General features: G+C 30.3%; 1 protein-coding gene across 12 annotated transcripts in view; it reads left to right on the top strand.

Annotated features, from left to right (window-relative positions):
• The window catches only part of LOC119611145 (RING finger protein nhl-1), an 89,074-nt gene that overhangs the window by 29,855 nt on the left and 40,731 nt on the right, over positions 1-18,488 (top strand). For 9 of the 12 annotated variants that reach the window (XM_037966626.1, XM_037966627.1, XM_037966630.1 and 6 more), the window contains 4 exons: positions 1,463-1,603; positions 9,458-9,593; positions 15,107-15,249; positions 15,317-16,630. In XM_037966626.1, the coding sequence (XP_037822554.1) occupies positions 1,469-1,603; positions 9,458-9,593; positions 15,107-15,249; positions 15,317-16,630 (1,728 nt within the window). In that variant the 5' untranslated portion in view covers positions 1,463-1,468. Of the gene's footprint in view, positions 1-1,462; positions 1,604-9,457; positions 9,594-15,106; positions 15,250-15,316; positions 17,322-18,488 lie in introns of all 12 variants that reach the window. The other 3 variants (XM_037966632.1, XM_037966633.1, XM_037966637.1) reach the window with 2 other exon arrangements.

Here is an 18,488-nt window from a genome sequence, read left to right on the forward strand (position 1 = left end):
TAGTTAGTAGTTAGTTAGTTAGTTAGTTAGTTAGTAGTTAGTAGTAGTTAGTTAGTTAGTTAGTTAGTTAGTAGTTAGTTAGTTAGTTAGTTAGTTAGTTAGTTAGTTAGTAGTAGTAGTTAGTTAGTTCGGAGTTAGTTTCGTTTCGTTCGTTAGTATTGTTCGTTATTGTTAGTTCGTTTCGTTGTTCGTTCGTTTCGTTAGTTGTTTTTTGTCGTTCGTTAGTTCGTTAGTTGTTAGTTCGTTAGTTTCGTTTTCGTTCGTTCGTTTCGTGTTAGTTCGTTGTTAGTATTTCGTTCGTTTAGTTATTCGTTCGTTCGTTCGTTTTGTTAGTTCGTTAGTTAGTAGTTAGTTAGTTAGTTAGTTAGTTTGTTAGTTTACGTCGGTCGGTTGGTTGGTTGTTTGATTAGTTTCATGATTGGATCGTTGCTTGGGTTGGTTTAGTTAGTTAGTAGTTCTTTACTTCGTCGTTGATTAGTTTGTTCTGTTGGGTTGTTACGTAGGTTGGTTAGTTGATTGCTTTGCTCGTTAGTTGGTTGCTTTGTTGGTTAGTTGGCTAGTTGTCTATTTGGTTTGTTCGTTAGTTGGCTATTTGTTGGTTATTTGGTTGGTTTGTTGATTAGTTAAAAGAAAAATGTATGAAAATACTGGGACCAACTACGTGGGAACAAATTCTACATCAATTGGAAAATATTTCGTTGACCTGCTTTTCTTTTTAAAGTATTTTGAATATTCAATTTATATTTCAAAATAAAACAATATTAATATTATTTTTATTAAAAATAATGCCATTCGTAAATGGTTTTAGCAAAATTTATTTAGTCTCTTTATTTATAAAATTAATCAACAACCACTCTCACTGTCAATTTAATATTAATTTATTTATTTTGCCTTATTTTTTTTGTATACTTTATGGAATTTTTCAGAGATGATTAGTTTCAATGCTAATGATGGCACTAAGGCGATTTGTGGCTAACAGTGTTGCCATAAGTGAAATAAACAAAATTTTAAACAATCATTAATTAGTGCATTTATACATAAATATCTCAAGTTCATTTGGCAAAGCTTATACAGAAAAATTAAAAATTTTTTGTTTATAATTTTAATAAATTCAAAAACAACACCAATGGCAACTCTAATAACTATACTAGCTTCATATATACAAATTAAAGCCGCAGCGGTGAAATGTAAAAAGATACCATCATAAATTAACTCAAGAAATTCTAGAGCGCTCATAAAATACTTGAAAAAGACAACATTTTAAAGTTGTCAAAAACACAAAGCACGATATTACTTTAAAATTGAAAAAAAAAACCCAAACAACTAGACCAAAAACTCCTGGCGTTTTTATTTAATAGAAATTTATAATATAAAACAAATTAAATTATGTATATTAATTTAATATTCAGTAAATAACAATATTAAACTGGAAATTTTCTTTTTCTCTCTTTTATAATTTTAGTAAAAAATGGAACAATTTGAACAATTGTTAACGTGTTGCGTTTGTTTGGATCGTTATCGCATACCAAAATTGCTGCCATGTCAACACTCCTTTTGTATGGAACCCTGTATGGAGGGTTTGGTGGATTATGTCAGACGACAGGTAAGTTCCTTTCTACATTTACAATAATTGTAATTACATTTTTATTTTTTTTTTTTTTTGGGGCGATTTGCGTGTTTCTAAGTAGCACTCAAAAAATAATATTGAATTTGGAATTGGTTTATTAGTTTAAAGTTTACTTACCCAATATTGCGTTAAAACTTTATGTATAAAATGAAAGAAAATTTTCTATAGAAAATGTGTTTAAGGCTAGTTTTTCTAAGAAAATTTTTTATTTTTAAGTTTGTCATTCTTTATAGAAAATTAATTGTAAAATTAAGAATTAACTTTCTAAATATAAAATGACATATAATAAACTAAAGATAACATTTAAGATACCACTTGTGAGTATGTTATAATTTTGCAAATGGCTTTTACAGGTGTTAACAAGACTACTTATACATGATCAATTCTATTTGATCTTTTATTGTGAACGCATCATCTATAGAAAATCTTTCCCTAATGGGAACACGTTTTCCATAGAAAATCTTTCTCTAATGGGAACTTATATTCAATAGCAAAACTTTCCCTAATGGGAACACATTATCTATAGAAAATCATTATCTAATGAGAAAACATTTTCTATAGAAAATCTTTCCCTAATAGGAACACATTTTCTATAGAAAATCTTTCCTAATGGCACACATTTTCTATAGAAAGTCTTTCTCTAATGGGATCTTATTTTCTATAGCAAATCTTTCCCTAATGGGAACACATTTTCTATAGGAAATCATTCCCTAAAGGGAACTCATTTTCTATAAAAATTCATTCCCTAATGGGAACACGTTTTCTATAGAAAATCTTTCCCTAATGGGAACACATTTTCTGCAGAAAATCTTTCCCTAATGGGAACACATTTTCTGTAGAAAATCTCTCCCCAATGGGAACACATTTTCTATAGAAAATCTTTCCCTAATGGGAACACATTTTCTGTAGAAAATCTTTCCCTAATGGGAACACATTTTCTATAGGAAATCTTTTCCTAATGGGAACACATTTTCTATAGAAAATCTTTCCCTAAAGGGAATACATTTTCTATAGAAAATCTTTCCCTAATGGGAATACATTTTCTATAGAAAATCTTTCCCTAATGGGAATACATTTTCTATAGAAAATCTTTCCCTAATGGGAATACATTTTCTATAGAAAATCTTTCCCTAATGGGAACACATTTTCCATAGAAAATCTCCCCCTAATGGGAACACATTTTCTATAGAAAATCTTTCACTAATAGGAACACATTTTCTGTAGCAAAATCTCTCCCTTAGGGGATCAAATTTTCTATAGAAAATCTTTCCCTAATGGGAACACATTTTCAATGGAAAATCTTCCTCTGATGGGAACACATTTTCTCCTAATTCTTCCCCTAATGGGAACTTATTTTCTATACCAAATCTTGCCCTAATGGTAACACATTTTCTCTAGGAAATCATTCCCTAATGGGAACACATTTTCTATTGAAAATCTTTCCCTGATGGGAACACATTTCTATAGAAAATATTTTCCTGATGGGAACACATTTTCTATAGAAAATCTTTCCCTGATGGGAACACATTTTGTATAGAAAATCTTTCCCTGATGGGAACACATTTTCTATAGAAAATCTTTCCCTGATGGGAACACATTTTCTATAGAAAATCTTTCCCTAGTGGGAACACATTTTCTATAGAAAATCTTTCCCTAGTGGGAACACATTTTCTATAGCAAATCTTTCCCTAGTGGGAACACATTTTCTATAGAAAATCTTTCCCTAATGGGAACACATTTTCTATAGAAAATCTTTCCCTAATGGGAACACATTTTCCATAGCAAAATCATTCCCTAACTAAAAAACTTGTTTCCCCTTTTTTTCTGGGTGTATGTTCATATGTTGTTTAAAACTTAGTTTTTTTTTTGAAAAGTAATTGTTTACATAATACCAATACCATTGAATAACAATTTAATCCAAAAGGGATTAATTGCTAATAAAACAAGTTATTTTACGAACAAATAACTATTTTTAGGAAATAATATTTTTGGTTATGAAAACAAATGTTGCTGTTTGATAAATTATACCAGTGAGAAAAGTTTTGTTTTCAATTTCAATGGAAATTTTTGTGCACAAAAACCACAAATTAAACAGATACATATGTGTATGAAAGGAGGGAGATCAGTTAAATTATTTAATTAAACTGATCATTTTGGTAAGAGTTATAAAAGTTGAAAATTTAAAGGAATTTGTTTGGAAGCTCCAAAACTAGGAACAAATTAGAAACAAATTGAAACTATTACAATTCTAATGGACTTTTTTTTCCATACTCTTACATAGTTGAGTCCATTTGTACACAAACAAATGTAGATATTTATATATACATATGTATGTATGTTTATGTATATAATCTCCATTGGCTTTTTTCATTATGTGGCTCTGTTTCTGTTTCATATTTGTTTAAATTTTATTTTCTTTTTGACAAAAAATATATGGCTACTTGTATGCGTATGTTTTTCTGGATATCGGCCAATAAAAATTATTTTTTTTTAATTATTTATTTCATATTTCTACAAAAATATCGGCAGTTTGTGTGGGTGTTTGATGTTGCATGCGGTATTAATGTATTAAATGTTCTTCTCTTGTGTACAACAACATTAGTATTCATAATATTTTTTTTTGTTCAAAAGACAACAAATACTGGGTTTATTATTATTATTTGTACAACTTTTAATTGGAATATTTTATGTTATAAGTAAATCCTTAAAAAAATGTTATCGTATGAATATATGGAACATCGTTAATTGCGTAAAACTTTAATAAATTATTATAGACTCATTACTGTAAATTTGACGAGAGAAATCTACATGTATGCATTTCATCGCATTACTCACTTCAACTCTAAAAAAGAGCTCCATATTATTAGAAGAGTTTGTCATTTATGAATGAAAATTAATTGTAAATTAATTAATTTCCTCAATACAAAATGACATAAAGTAATATGAAAAGATCATTTAAGATACCATTTGCTATAAGTTATAAATTTTACAAATGGCTTTTACAGATGTTCACAAAGAAACTATTTACATTTACTATAGAAAATCTCTCACAAAAGGGAAAACAGTCGCTAATGTCAACACATTTTCTAGAGAAAGTCTTTCACTAAAGTGAACATATTTTCTATAGAAAAACATTCACTAAAAGGAACGCATTTTCTGTACAAAATCTTTCATTAAAAAAAACGCATTTTCTATAGAAAATTGTTCACTAAAGGGAAAACATTTTCTATAGAAATTTGTTCACTAAAGGGAAAACATTTTCTATAGAAATTTGTTCACTAAAGGGAACACATTTTCAATAGAAAAATTTTCACTAAAGGAAAAACATTTTCTATAGGAAATTGTTCACTAAAGGGAACTTATTTTTGTAGAAAATTGTTCACTAAAGGGAACACATTTTCTATAGAAAATTGTTCACTTAAGGAAACACATTTTCTATAGAAAATTGTTCACTAAAGGGAACACATTTTCTATAGAAATTTTGTTCGCTAAAGGGAACATATTTTCTATAGAAAATTGTTCACTAAAGGCAACACATTTTCTATAGAAGATTGTTCACTAATGTGAACACATTTTCTATAAAGGGAACTCATTTTCTACAGAAAATTGTTCACTAAAGGGAACACATTTTCTAAAGAAAATTGTTCACTAAAGGGAACACATTTTCTATAGACAATTGTTCACTAAAGGGAACACATTTTCTATAGAAAATTGTTCACTAAAGGGAACACATTTTCTATATAAAATTGTTCACTAAAGGGAACACATTTTCTATTGAATATCTTTCATTAAAGGGAAGACATTTTCTATGGAAAATCTTTGTCTAAGCGAACACATTTTCTATAGAAAATTTTTCACTTAAAAGAACACATTTTCTAAAGAAAATCTTTCTCTAAAGTGAACACATTTTCTATAGAAAATCTTTCCCTTAGGGGAACACATTTTCTATAGAAAATCTTTCCCTTAGGGGAACACATTTTCTATAGAATATCTTTCCCTTAGGGGAACACATTTTCTATAGAAAATCTTTCCCTTAGGGGAACACATTTTCTATAGAAAATCTTTCCCTCAGGGGAACACATTTTCTATGGAACATCTTTCTCTTACGGGAATACATTTCCCATAAAAAATCCTTAACTCAAGTAAACATATTTCTATAGAAAATCTTTCTCTAAAGTGAACACATTTTCTATAGAAAATCTTTCCCTAATGAGAACACATTTTCTATAGAAAATCCTTCACTCAAGTGAGCACATTTTCTATAGAAAATCTTTCATTAAAGGGAACTCATTTTCTATAGAAAATCCTTCACTCAAATGAACACATTTTCTATAGAAAATCCTTCACTCAAGTGAACACATTTTCTATAGAAAATCTTTCACTCAAGTGAACACATTTTCTATAGACAATCTTTCACTAATGAGGACACACTTTCTATAGAAAATCTTTCCCTAATGAGAACACATTTTCTATAGAAAATCCTTCACTCAAGTGAACACATTTTCTATAGAAAATCTGTTATTAAAGGGAACACATTTTCTATGGAACATCTTTCTCTTACGGGAATACATTTCCCATAAAAAATCTTAACTCAAATAAACATATTTCTATAGAAAATCTTTCTCCAAAGTGAACACATTTTCTATAGAAAATCTTTCTCTAAAGTGAACACATTTTCTATAGAAAATCTTTCCCTAATGAGAACACATTTTCTATAGAAAATCCTTCACTCAAGTGAACACATTTTCTATAGAAAATCTTTCACTTAAGGGAACTCATTTTCTATTGAAAATCCTTCACTCAAATGAACACATTTTCTATAGAAAATCTTTCACTCAAGTGAACACATTTTCCATAGACAATCTTTCACTAATGAGAACACATTTTCTATAAAAAATCTTCACTCAAGTGAACACATTTTGTATAGAAAATCTATCGCTTAAGGGAACTCATTTTCTATAGAAAATCTTTCCCTAATGGGAACACATTTTCTATAGAAAATCTTTCCCTAATGGGAACACATTTTCTATAGAAAATCTTTCCCTAATGGGAACACATTTTCTATAGAAAATCTTTCCCTAATGGGAACACATTTTCTATAGAAAATCTTTCCCTAATGGGAACACATTTTCTATAGAAAATCTTTCCCTTAGGGGAACTCATTTCCTATAGAAAATCTTTCCCTTAGGGGAACACATTTTCTATAGAAAATCTTTCCCTTAGTGGAACACATTTTCTATAGAAAATCTTTCCCTTAGGGGAACACATTTTCTATAGAAAATCTTTCTCTTAGAGGAACACATTTTCTATAGAAAATCTTTCCCTTAGGGGAACACATTTTCTATAGAAAATCTTTCCCTTAGGGGAACACATTTTCTATAGAAAATCTTTCCCTTAGGGGAACACATTTTCTATAGAAAATCTTTCCCTTAGGGGAACACATTTTCTATAGAAAATCTTTCCCTTAGGGGAACACATTTTCTATAGAAAATCTTTCCCTTAGGGGAACACATTTTCTATAGAAAATCTTTCCCTTAGGGGAACACATTTTCTATAGAAAATCTTTCCCTTAGGGGAACACATTTTCTAAAGAAAATCTTTCCCTTAGGGGAACACATTTTCTATAGAAAATCTTTGCCTTAGGGGAACACATTTTCTATAGAAAATCTTTCCCTTAGGGGAACACATTTTCAATAGAAAATCTTTCCCTTAGGGGAACACATTTTCTATAGAAAATCTTTCCCTTAAGGGAACACATTTTCTATAGAAAATCTTTCCCTTAAGGGAACACATTTTCTATAGAAAATCTTTCCCTTAAGGGAACACATTTTCTATAGAAAATCTTTCCCTTAAGGGAACACATTTTCTATAGAAAATCTTTCCCTTAAGGGAACACATTTTCTATAGAAAATCTTTCCCTTAAGGGAACACATTTTCTATAGAAAATCTTTCCCTTAAGGGAACACATTTTCTATAGAAAATCTTTCCCTTAAGGGAACACATTTTCTATAGAAAATCTTTCCCTTAAGGGAACACATTTTCTATAGAAAATCTTTCCCTTAAGGGAACACATTTTCTATAGAAAATCTTTCCCTTAAGGGAACACATTTTCTATAGAAAATCTTTCCCTTAAGGGAACACATTTTCTATAGAAAATCTTTCCCTTAAGGGAACACATTTTCTATAGAAAATCTTTCCCTTAAGGGAACACATTTCTATAGAAAATCTTTCCCTTAAGGGAACACATTTTCTATAGAAAATCTTTCCCTTAAGGGAACACATTTTCTATAGAAAATCTTTCCCTTAAGGGAACACATTTTTCTATAGAAAATCTTTCCCTTAAGGGAACACATTTTCTATAGAAAATCTTTCCCTTAAGGGAACACCATTTTCTATAGAAAATCTTTCCCTTAAGGGAACACATTTTCTATAGAAAATCTTTCCCTTAAGGGAACACATTTTCTATAGAAAATCTTTCCCTTAAGGGAACACATTTTCTATAGAAAATCTTTCCCTTAAGGGAACACATTTTCTATAGAAAATCTTTCCCTTAAGGGAACACATTTTCTATAGAAAATCTTTCCCTTAAGGGAACACATTTTCTATAGAAAATCTTTCCTTAAGGGAACACATTTTCTATAGAAATCTTTCCCTTAAGGGAACACATTTTCTATAGAAAATCTTTCCCTTAAGGGAACTCATTTTCTATAGAAAATCTTTCCCTTAAGGGAACTCATTTTCTATAGAAAATCTTTCCCTTAAGGGAACTCATTTCTATAGAAAATCTTTCCTTAAGGGAACTACATTTTCTATAGAAAATCTTTCCTTAAGGGAACACATTTTCTATAGAAAATCTTTCCCTTAAGGGAACACATTTTCTATAGAAAATCTTTCCCTTAAGGGAACACATTTTCTATAGAAAATCTTTCCCTTAAGGGAACACATTTTCTATAGAAAATCTTTCCCTTAAGGGAACACATTTTCTATAGAAAATCTTTCCCTTAAGGGAACACATTTTCTATAGAAAATCTTTCCCTTAAGGGAACACATTTTCTATAGAAAATCTTTCCCTTAAGGGAACACATTTTCTATAGAAAATCTTTCCCTTAAGGGAACACATTTTCTATAGAAAATCTTTCCCTTAAGGGAACACATTTTCTATAGAAAATCTTTCCCTTAAGGGAACACATTTTCTATAGAAAATCTTTCCCTTAAGGGAACACATTTTCTATAGAAAATCTTTCCCTTAAGGGAACACATTTTTCCCTTAAGGGAACACATTTTCTATAGAAAATCTTTCCCTTAAGGGAACACATTTTCTATAGAAAATCTTTCCCTTAAGGGAACACATTTTCTATAGAAAATCTTTCCCTTAAGGGAACACATTTTCTATAGAAAATCTTTCCCTTAGGGAACACATTTTCTATAGAAAATCTTTCCCTTAGGGGAACACATTTTCTATAGAAAATCTTTCACTAAAGTGAACAAATTTTCTGTTCAAAAACTTTCTCTAATTTGAACAAATTTTCTATTAAAAAAACTTTCTCTAATAAGAACACTCTTCTTTCAAGGGTAATAATATTATTTATAAGTTTGTCATTCTTTATTGAAAATTAATTGTAGAAAAATTAATTAGTTTTCTAAATACAAAATGACATATAATAAACTAAAGATAACATTTAAGATACCAACCATTTGTAAGGAAATTATGATTTTACAAATGGTTTTTACTAGTGTTAACAAGGCAACATACACGAAATAATTATTTTATATAAATATGTGAAAATGGTTATTTTATTTAATAATTTGCTTTTTTGTGTAATCTTTTAGGTTAAATGTCCAGAATGTCGTGCCGAACATCGTATACCCTACAATGGCGTTCAGGCATTCCCCACCAATGTAACACTTCAACGTTTTCTCGAGTTACATATCGAGATAACGGGCGAATTACCAGATCCCACTTCCGGTAAGTTTAATAATAAGAAATGGAAAGAGTTTTATAGATTTTCAAGTATTTATATAGAAAAAAGTGTTCATATTTGTAAAAGATTCTTAATAGTTTCCTTTCCTTTCTCTTATTTTAATGAAAACTATGCTATGAGTCCGAAAAAATAGTTTTCAGCTTTACATAAAGTAGTTTTCTTATAGAAGTTTTAAATATAATTGATTAAAGACCCTTTAACGTAAATGTGTTGAAAAAACTTGTGTAAAATATTAAAAGCAAACATATAAATCAATCCAATCATTTAAACATTTTTTTTATTTTCTTTCTTAGAGGTGTATAAAAAATGAAAATTGTTAAAATCTATAAAGGAAGTTAAAAAGAGTAATACAAAATGTTCGTAATATTGCTTTTCGATATTTTCTTCTTCACATACATACACACATACTTTATATTGCAAATTGTTTACCATGATATGCCAACAATATCTACTCTTCTTTTACACAAATGCATTGAACAATTTTCAACAATGTTGTTGACGTATGATGAATGTATGTAGTTGTGTGAATGTATGAATTCCTACAATTCATTTACAATACATACAATGAATGTATTTGGGGAGAAAATGTACATTTGTATGAAATATTAAATGAAAAATATGAATGAATAGCAATTCATATTTTCTTTTTTTTTTTTGCATTTTTAAGTAGAAAATTTGTGTTTATTTCAAAAAAGTCGGGCACAAAATTTAGTTTACAGTTTAAGCGAAAAAATTTTAGAATTTTTTAGAATCGTGCAAATATGTTCCCCTAAGGGAAAGATTTTCTATAGAAAATGTGTTCCCCTAAGGGAAAGATTTTCTGTAGAAAATGTGTTCCCCTAAGGGAAAGATTTTCTATAGAAAATGTGTTCCCCTAAGGGAAAGATTTTCTATAGAAAATGTGTTCCCCTAAGGGAAAGATTTTCTATAGAAAATGTGTTCCCCTTAAGGAAAGATTTTCTATAGAAAATGTGTTCTCCTTAGGGAAAGATTTTCTATAGAAAATGTGTTCCCCTTAGGGAAAGATTTTCTATAGAAAATGTGTTCCCCTAAGGGAAAGATTTTCTGTAGAAAATGTGTTCCCCTAAGGGAAAGATTTTCTATAGAAAATGTGTTCCCCTAAGGGAAAGATTTTCTATAGAAAATGTGTTCCCCTAAGGGAAAGATTTTCTATAGAAAATGTGTTCCCCTAAAGGAAAGATTTTCTATAGAAAATGTGTTCCCCTAAGGGAAAGATTTTCTATAGAAAATGTGTTCCCCTAAGGGAAAGATTTTCTATAGAAAATGTGTTCCCCTAAGGGAAAGATTTTCTATAGAAAATGTGTTCCCCTAAGGGAAAGATTTTCTATAGAAAATGTGTTCCCCTAAGGGAAAGATTTTCTATAGAAAGTGTGTTCCCCTAAGGGAAAGATTTTCTATAGAAAATGTGTTCCCCTAAGGGAAAGATTTTCTATAGAAAATGTGTTCCCCTAAGGGAAAGATTTTCTATAGAAAATGTGTTCCCCTAAGGGAAAGATTTTCTATAGAAAATGTGTTCCCCTAAGGGAAAGATTTTCTATAGAAAATGTGTTCCCCTAAGGGAAAGATTTCTATAGAAAATGTGTTCCCCTAAGGGAAAGATTTTCTATAGAAAATGTGTTCCCTTAAGGGAAAGATTTTCTATAGAAAATGTGTTCCCCTAAGGGAAAGATTTTCTATAGAAAATGTGTTCCCCTAAGTGAAAGATTTTCTATAGAAAATGTGTTCCCCTAAGTGAAAGATTTTCTATAGAAAATGTGTTGCCCTAAGGGAAAGATTTTCTCTAGAAAATGTGTTCCTCTAAGGGAAAGATTTTCTCTAGAAAATGTGTTCCCATTAGGGAAACTTTAGTAGAAAGTATACTTTTTTACTAAACTGTTTCATACTATGTAACTGTATAGTAGTTGCTGAATCGAATATAATAGTAGAAGGAATTCGATAGCTACTGCAACTAGTCAATACTCTGGGTATAGTAAGTAAAAAGAGCTCTGCATGTGGTACATGTAACTATATTTAGTTAGTTTAACCATTTTGGAACAAGTTAGTTTCTTTTACATACATATTCATATGTATATTATATGTAAAAATAATATTTGTAAATTCATTTTTCCATATGATTTCATCTGGGGTACTTACATACATATAGAAGACATATACATATGTATGTATATATTTTTTTCGTATTTTACAATTTGATTTGGTAATGCATCCAGCGCTATATAGTATTTTTTTTGTTTTACATTTATAACAATTTTGTATTCAAGCATTTATCGGGAAATTTGTAATAGGGGATGGATTTGCTTTCAAATTTCTGTAAAATTTTTAGATATAAAACTGTAATAAGATTTCGAAGATATTTGACGAATTTATTAAGTTTGATCTTATTTTAAGGAATTGATTATTATGACATTTAGGACATAATAACAAAAATTACACCCTAATATTTATACATACACATGTATATAACAATACTTATACACATGTGTATTGATACATATGTATGTATATCGACATACTAAGTATGGTTTACATCAGCTCTAAACGGGGACAAAAAACACCACATACATTTTTAATGTCGACAGTTGTTTTAAATGTAAAATAACAGAATCAATGGAATTGAACGAACATTATATTCAATATCAAATGTAAAGAGAAATTGAAAGAAAACTAGAAGAATGATAACACTAAGGAAACATTTTCACAGAGTTTTCAAATTTTATATACTTAAGACTATTATAAAATCAAAACAGAAAGGCAAAAGAATAAAGTAAATTTTGGTAAAACAAATTCTCAGCACATATAGGATTTAGAAGGGAATTTCCCATGATTTGAAGTCTTTACTTCATCCTTAATATATGTGTATGTATCAGAAACTATTAAGAAGTTTTTATGAAGGTATCAACAGGGAACTTCTCTCAGACTACTTGTTGAATATTTTCCTTAAGAATGAAAATTTAAATTCAAAATTTCTTCATAATTTTGAAAATTTATAACATTCGTCTTAAGAGTGCAGGGTGTATGATATTAAGAGATTTTCAGATTTTTATGACAAAAAAAGAAAAATCGTATAAAAAAAAAAGAAAAACATATCATTGTATGAAATTTAATACATAAGTAGTTGAAAAGTATTAAAGTTTTGCATTATATATGAAGGTTGAATGAGTCAAATTTTATTGCGCTCAAAACGTTAAAAATACTATTCAAATAAAAACATAAATGATTTTACAAAAAATAATTCAAAATTATATATAAACTAAATTTACATTTCAGATAAATGTTGTCAAGAAATCGATTTTTACTTTTTTGAAAGAAAATGTTTTCACATTAGGGAAAGATTTTCTGTAGAAAATGTGTTCACTTCAGTGAAAAACTTTCCATAGAAAATCTTTTCTTTTTGGTGTTTATATTAGTGAAAGATTTTCTATAGAAAATGTGTTCACTTAAGTGAAAGAACTTCTATAGAAAATGTGTTCACTTATGTGAAAGATGTTCTATAGAAAATGTGTTCATTTATGTGTTTACTTTCGAGAAAACTTTTCAATAGAAAATGTGTTCACTTAAGAAAAAGATTTTCTATCGAAAATCTGTTCTCTATAGAGATAGATTTTCTAAAGAAAATATGTTTACATTAGTGAAAGAATTAAGTGAAAGATTTTCTATAGAAAATGTGTTCACTTAAGTGAAAAATTTTCTATAGAAAATGTGTTCACTTAAGTGAAAGATTTTCTATAGAAAATGTGTTCACTTAAGTGAAAGATTTTCTATAGAAAATGTGTTCACTTAAGTGAAAGATTTTCTATAGAAAATGTGTTCATTTAAGTGAAAGATTTTCTATAGAAAATGTGTTCACTTAAGTGAAAGATTTTCTATAGAAAATGTGTTCACTTAAGTGAAAGATTTTCTATAGAAAATGTGTTCACTTAAGTGAAAGATTTTCTATAGAAAATGTGTTCACTTAAGTGAAAGATTTTCTATAGAAAATGTGTTCACTTAAGTGAAAGATTTTCTATAGAAAATGTGTTCACTTAAGTGAAAGATTTTCTATAGAAAATGTATTCCCATTAGGGAAAGATTTTCTATAGAAAATGTGTTCCCATTAGGGAAAGATTTTCTATAGAAAATGTTTCCCATTAGGGAAAGATTTTCTATAGAAAATGTGTTCCCATTAGGAAAGATTTTCTATAGAAAATGTGTTCCCATTAGGGAAAGATTTTCTATAGAAAATGTGTTCCCATTAGGGAAAGATTTTCTATAGAAAATGTTTCCCATTAGGGAAAGATTTTCTATAGAAATTTGTTCCATTAGGGAAAGATTTTCTATAGAAAATTTTCCCATTAGGGAAGATTTCTATAGAAAATTGTTCCCATTAGGGAAAGATTTTCTATAGAAATTTTCATAGAAAATTTTCATAGAAAATTTTCTTAGAAATGTGTTCCCATTAGGGAAAGATTTTCTATAGAAAATGTTTCTTAGAAAATTTCTATAGAAAGTTTTTATAGAAAACCATTAAAGATTTTCTATAGAAATGTGTTCCCATTAGGGAAAGATTTTCTATAGAATTTGTTCATTAGGGAACATTTTCTATAGAAAATTTGTTCCCATTAGGGAAAGATTTTCTATAGAAAATGTGTTCCCATTAGGGAAAGATTTTCCCATTAGGGAAAGATTTTCTATAGAAAATGTGTTCCCATTAGGGAAAGATTTTCTATAGAAATGTGTTCCCATTAGGGAAAGATTTTCTATAGAAAATGTGTTCCCATTAGGGAAAGATTTTCTATAGAAAATGTGTTCCCATTAGGGAAAGATTTTCTATAGAAAATGTGTTCCCATTAGGGAAAGATTTTCTATAGAAAATGTGTTCCCATTAGGGAAAGATTTTCTATAGAAAATGTGTTCCCATTAGGGAAAGATTTTCTATAGAAAATGTGTTCCCATTAGGGAAAGATTTTCTATAGAAAATGTGTTCCCATTAGGGAAAGATTTTCTATAGAAAATGTGTTCCCATTAGGGAAAGATTTTCTATAGAAAATGTGTTCCCATTAGGGAAAGATTTTCTATAGAAAATGAGTTCCCATTAGGGAGAGATTTTCTATAGAAAATGTGTTCCCATTAGGGAAAGATTTTCTATAGAAAATGTGTTCCCATTAGGGAAATATTTTCTATAGAATAGGTGTTCCCATTAGGGAAAGATTTTCTATAGAAAAGGTGTTCACTTTAAAGAACGATTTTCTATAGAAAATATGTTCACTTAAGTGAAAGTGTGTTCACTTTTGTGAAAAGTTTTTATATAGGAAATATGTTCATCTTTGTGAAAAGTTTTCTATAGAAAATGGGTTTACTTTTGTAAAAGATTTTCTATAGAAAATGTGTTCACTTTATTGAAAAATTTTCTATATAGAAATCTGTGTTATCATTTCCGAATATCTTATCGTGTTCAAATTTATCTAATATTTGTGTTCATTTGTTTTTTCTTCTGCAGGTCAAATAATGGAACGTTGTGGTGTTTGCTCTGAGAAGGCCTATTTGCAGCCTTGTGCTCATTGTGAAAAGAAAATCTGCGAAGATTGTAAAAGTGCTCATATGGACATTTTGCGACGTGAAATTACACGTTTCAATTCACAGGTAATTTTTAATTTTAAAACTTTAATACTACAGCCTACTCACTCTTTTAACGTTCTCTCATATTTAGATTCGTCGCAGTTTACATCGTCTGCAGGACTCCTTGGCCCTTATCGAAAAGAACATGGTTAGCTTACAAACGAATTGTATTAGTACTACAGAGGAAATCGATGAAATCTATCGTCGCATCACTAAAGCCATTAAGGATCGTGCCGATCAGTTGAAGGGAGAAATCGATCGCTACCTCACCACCGAATCGCGCAATTTGAATACACTCAAAGAGAATCTCGATACTGAGATCAGTAATATCAGTAGTAATTGTGATATTGTTGACAAGTACATGAATGAGACAGTTGAATGGGACGATTGTGAACTGATGGATACGAAAGAGATCTTCTTGAAGACGGTGGAATTTTTGAGACATTTCGAATATGAAAATTCCGATTATAGTCGTCGTGTACGCTTTTTAGTTTCAATTGATCCCAATCAATTGGTCATGAATTTGGCCACATTTGGTGACCTGAATATAACACCACATTCGAGTACGGGATCGGCCAGTAGCTCTCACTTGGCACCGCCCTCATCATTACAACCCGGTTTGATGCGTTCGAAGAGTGATCATCGTTTGGCGTCACAGTTTCGCCAGCAGGAGGAACGTATTGGTTATAATGATGAGCCAGTGTTGGGTGGTCGCCGCTTTGGTGAGCGTCCAGTGCGCATTAATAACGATCGCTATGGCGATAGCAGTTCCAGCCGTTATGGCCGTGGTGGTGGCGGAGGTGGCGATTATGATTATGATAACGATTACGATAATGATCAATCGACACGTTCGGGTAAATCACGTTTCCGTTCAAGATTCGTGCGTTCCCACCAGAACGATGACTCCGATAACGAACAGCAACAGCTGCAGCGTCAACAGGAGGAGAAGAAACAAAAGGATAAAGTGCGTGATAGCGAGGATGCTTCCAGGGGTCAGCTTAGTGGCATTATACGTTTGAGTGATTGTGCCCGCGTTGTACAACGTCTAGCCGATATAGGCAAGGAGAAGAAGGAAAAGAAGGTCGATACAGCGGCTCAGGCTGCCGTACAAGCAGCTATTCAAGCTCAAAAAGCTTCAATGCAAAGACCTAAACAACAGCCGCCTGCCGCTCAGAGACAAGTTTCCGAAGATGATGAAATCAGTCGCATTAAGCGTCAAAACAAGAATGCACCCAGTTCTTCAACAGCAGCAGCAGCGGCCGCCGCTGAGTCAACGGATAGACCAGCAGCCGATCGTGTGAGTGCTTTAAAACGTAATAGTGTTGCCCCTGGGGCTAACAGTGAAGAGAGTGAAAGTAGTTCTCACAATGCATCACCCGTGCGTAGGACTCCACCCAGGATAGAGGTGAGTGTGGTTGAAACAAATGAAGAAGATAACAATCCTAGCAGTAGTAGTAGTAGTGGTAAACACAATAATAACATTAGTCAAGTAGCGTTAGGGGGAGTTGAAGAGGTAGATGATGAGGATGATGAAGAAGAAGAAGAGGAGGAAGAAGAGGATGAAGATGAGGAAGAAACTGAATCCGAAGAGGAGGAAGAAGAAGAGGAAGAACAAATTGCTAGTAATAGTACAGAGCAGCAGCAACCACAGAATGAACAACTTAGCGTAGAACAGCCAACAAATGTTGAAACAGTTAGCGAGGAAGAGGAAACAGAAACTGAAACAGAAACAGAAACTGAGGAAGAAACCGAAACAGAGGAAGAAGAAACTGAAGAGGAGGAAGAAGTAGAGGAAGAAAAGGTAGACGAAAATGTTGAAACATTAGATAACACTAACACAGAAGTTATAGAAACCGATATCAGAGATGTTCCCGCTATTAAGGAGGACAGCGATAATAACAATAATGAAACGCAGCTAAACAATAATAATGAAAATTCTTTAAGATCAGATAATATAGAAGCACAAGCCTCCGAAAATCAAAAGGAAGAAAGTGAAGAAGAGGTAGAGGAAGAGGAAATAGAGGAAGTAATAGAGGAAGTAGTAGAGGTAACCGAAACTGAGGAAGAAGAAACTGAAGAAGAGGTAACAGATGAAGATTGAAAAGAAAATACATACAATTAGTTCCTTAAGTAATTAGATTGATTCAGGAGAGTTTCTTTCCAAATAATTTTTGATTTCTTTAGGACAAGATGAAGTTAGGGTATTAGAAGTATAATTTTCATAGAACTGATAATGACTATTAACAACTAGTAAGCAGTTATAAAACTAGTTTTTTGCAGTCACTACTATTCCTCTATAGGAATAAACAAACTTTTTGTCCATAGTAAAAAAATAGTATTTCTTATGTGATAGTGTTAAAAATATTTATTAAATGTTAGTTATCCTTCAAACTCCAGTAATATTGCCTTTAACAATAGTTTCCCATAAATCTTCGCACTATTCAAATCTACTCCCAACTCAACTTCCCCCTAACTCGTTTTTAAAATAAGTACTTATTTTCTTATTTAAATCTTTTATTATTATTTTTTTTGGAAAAACTTACCAACTCATTTATAATAAAAATTCTTGACTATGACAACCATTTACAATTTTCATTTCTTTTCATGTTCTCAAACATAGTCAAAAATGTTTCTTATAAATGAGAAGTAAGAAAAAACAAAATGTGTTTTTTTTTTTTTTTGGAAATTAATTTCCTTTGGGAAACATACTATAAATACTACTTAAACATACGTATACAAATTTGTATTTTTGCTAACCTTTTTTTATATTCTCAAAACTTATTTATATTTAATTTAATAGTTTATTTTGTATTGTCCTCTTCTTTGTTTCGATTCACATCTATCCCCCTGTTTGGAGTTTAATACATATTACTATTTTTCGATTTTTTTTATTTACATTTACTACTATTTTCTTTATGTTAACAACTAAATTTTGTTTTAATTTTTTATAAGAACCTAAACTAAAAAACAAAACTGAGAAAGAAAATCACAAATAACTTTTAACTTGTATACCTGAGATTTAATACAACATTTCTTATTTTTGTATTATTTATTAAGCTTAAGATTGATTTTCATTTAATACTCTGTACTACTACTACACAATTTCACTATAATTGGTTGTCTATTTTCTTCTTGAGATGCAAAAGGGGAAGCATGCCTCATCATGCCCCATCAGTATTGAAATACTTGAATTCTTTTAAAGGTGCTAGAGATTTCGGATCCAATTCTATAGGCCAAAGAATAGGCTATAGACTAGACTTTAG

This window comes from Lucilia sericata, unplaced genomic scaffold (genome assembly GCF_015586225.1).
Source record: "Lucilia sericata isolate MDLA Ls3-8-SP2 unplaced genomic scaffold, ASM1558622v1 Contig001375F_arrow, whole genome shotgun sequence".
NCBI classification, from domain to species: domain Eukaryota; kingdom Metazoa; phylum Arthropoda; class Insecta; order Diptera; family Calliphoridae; genus Lucilia; species Lucilia sericata.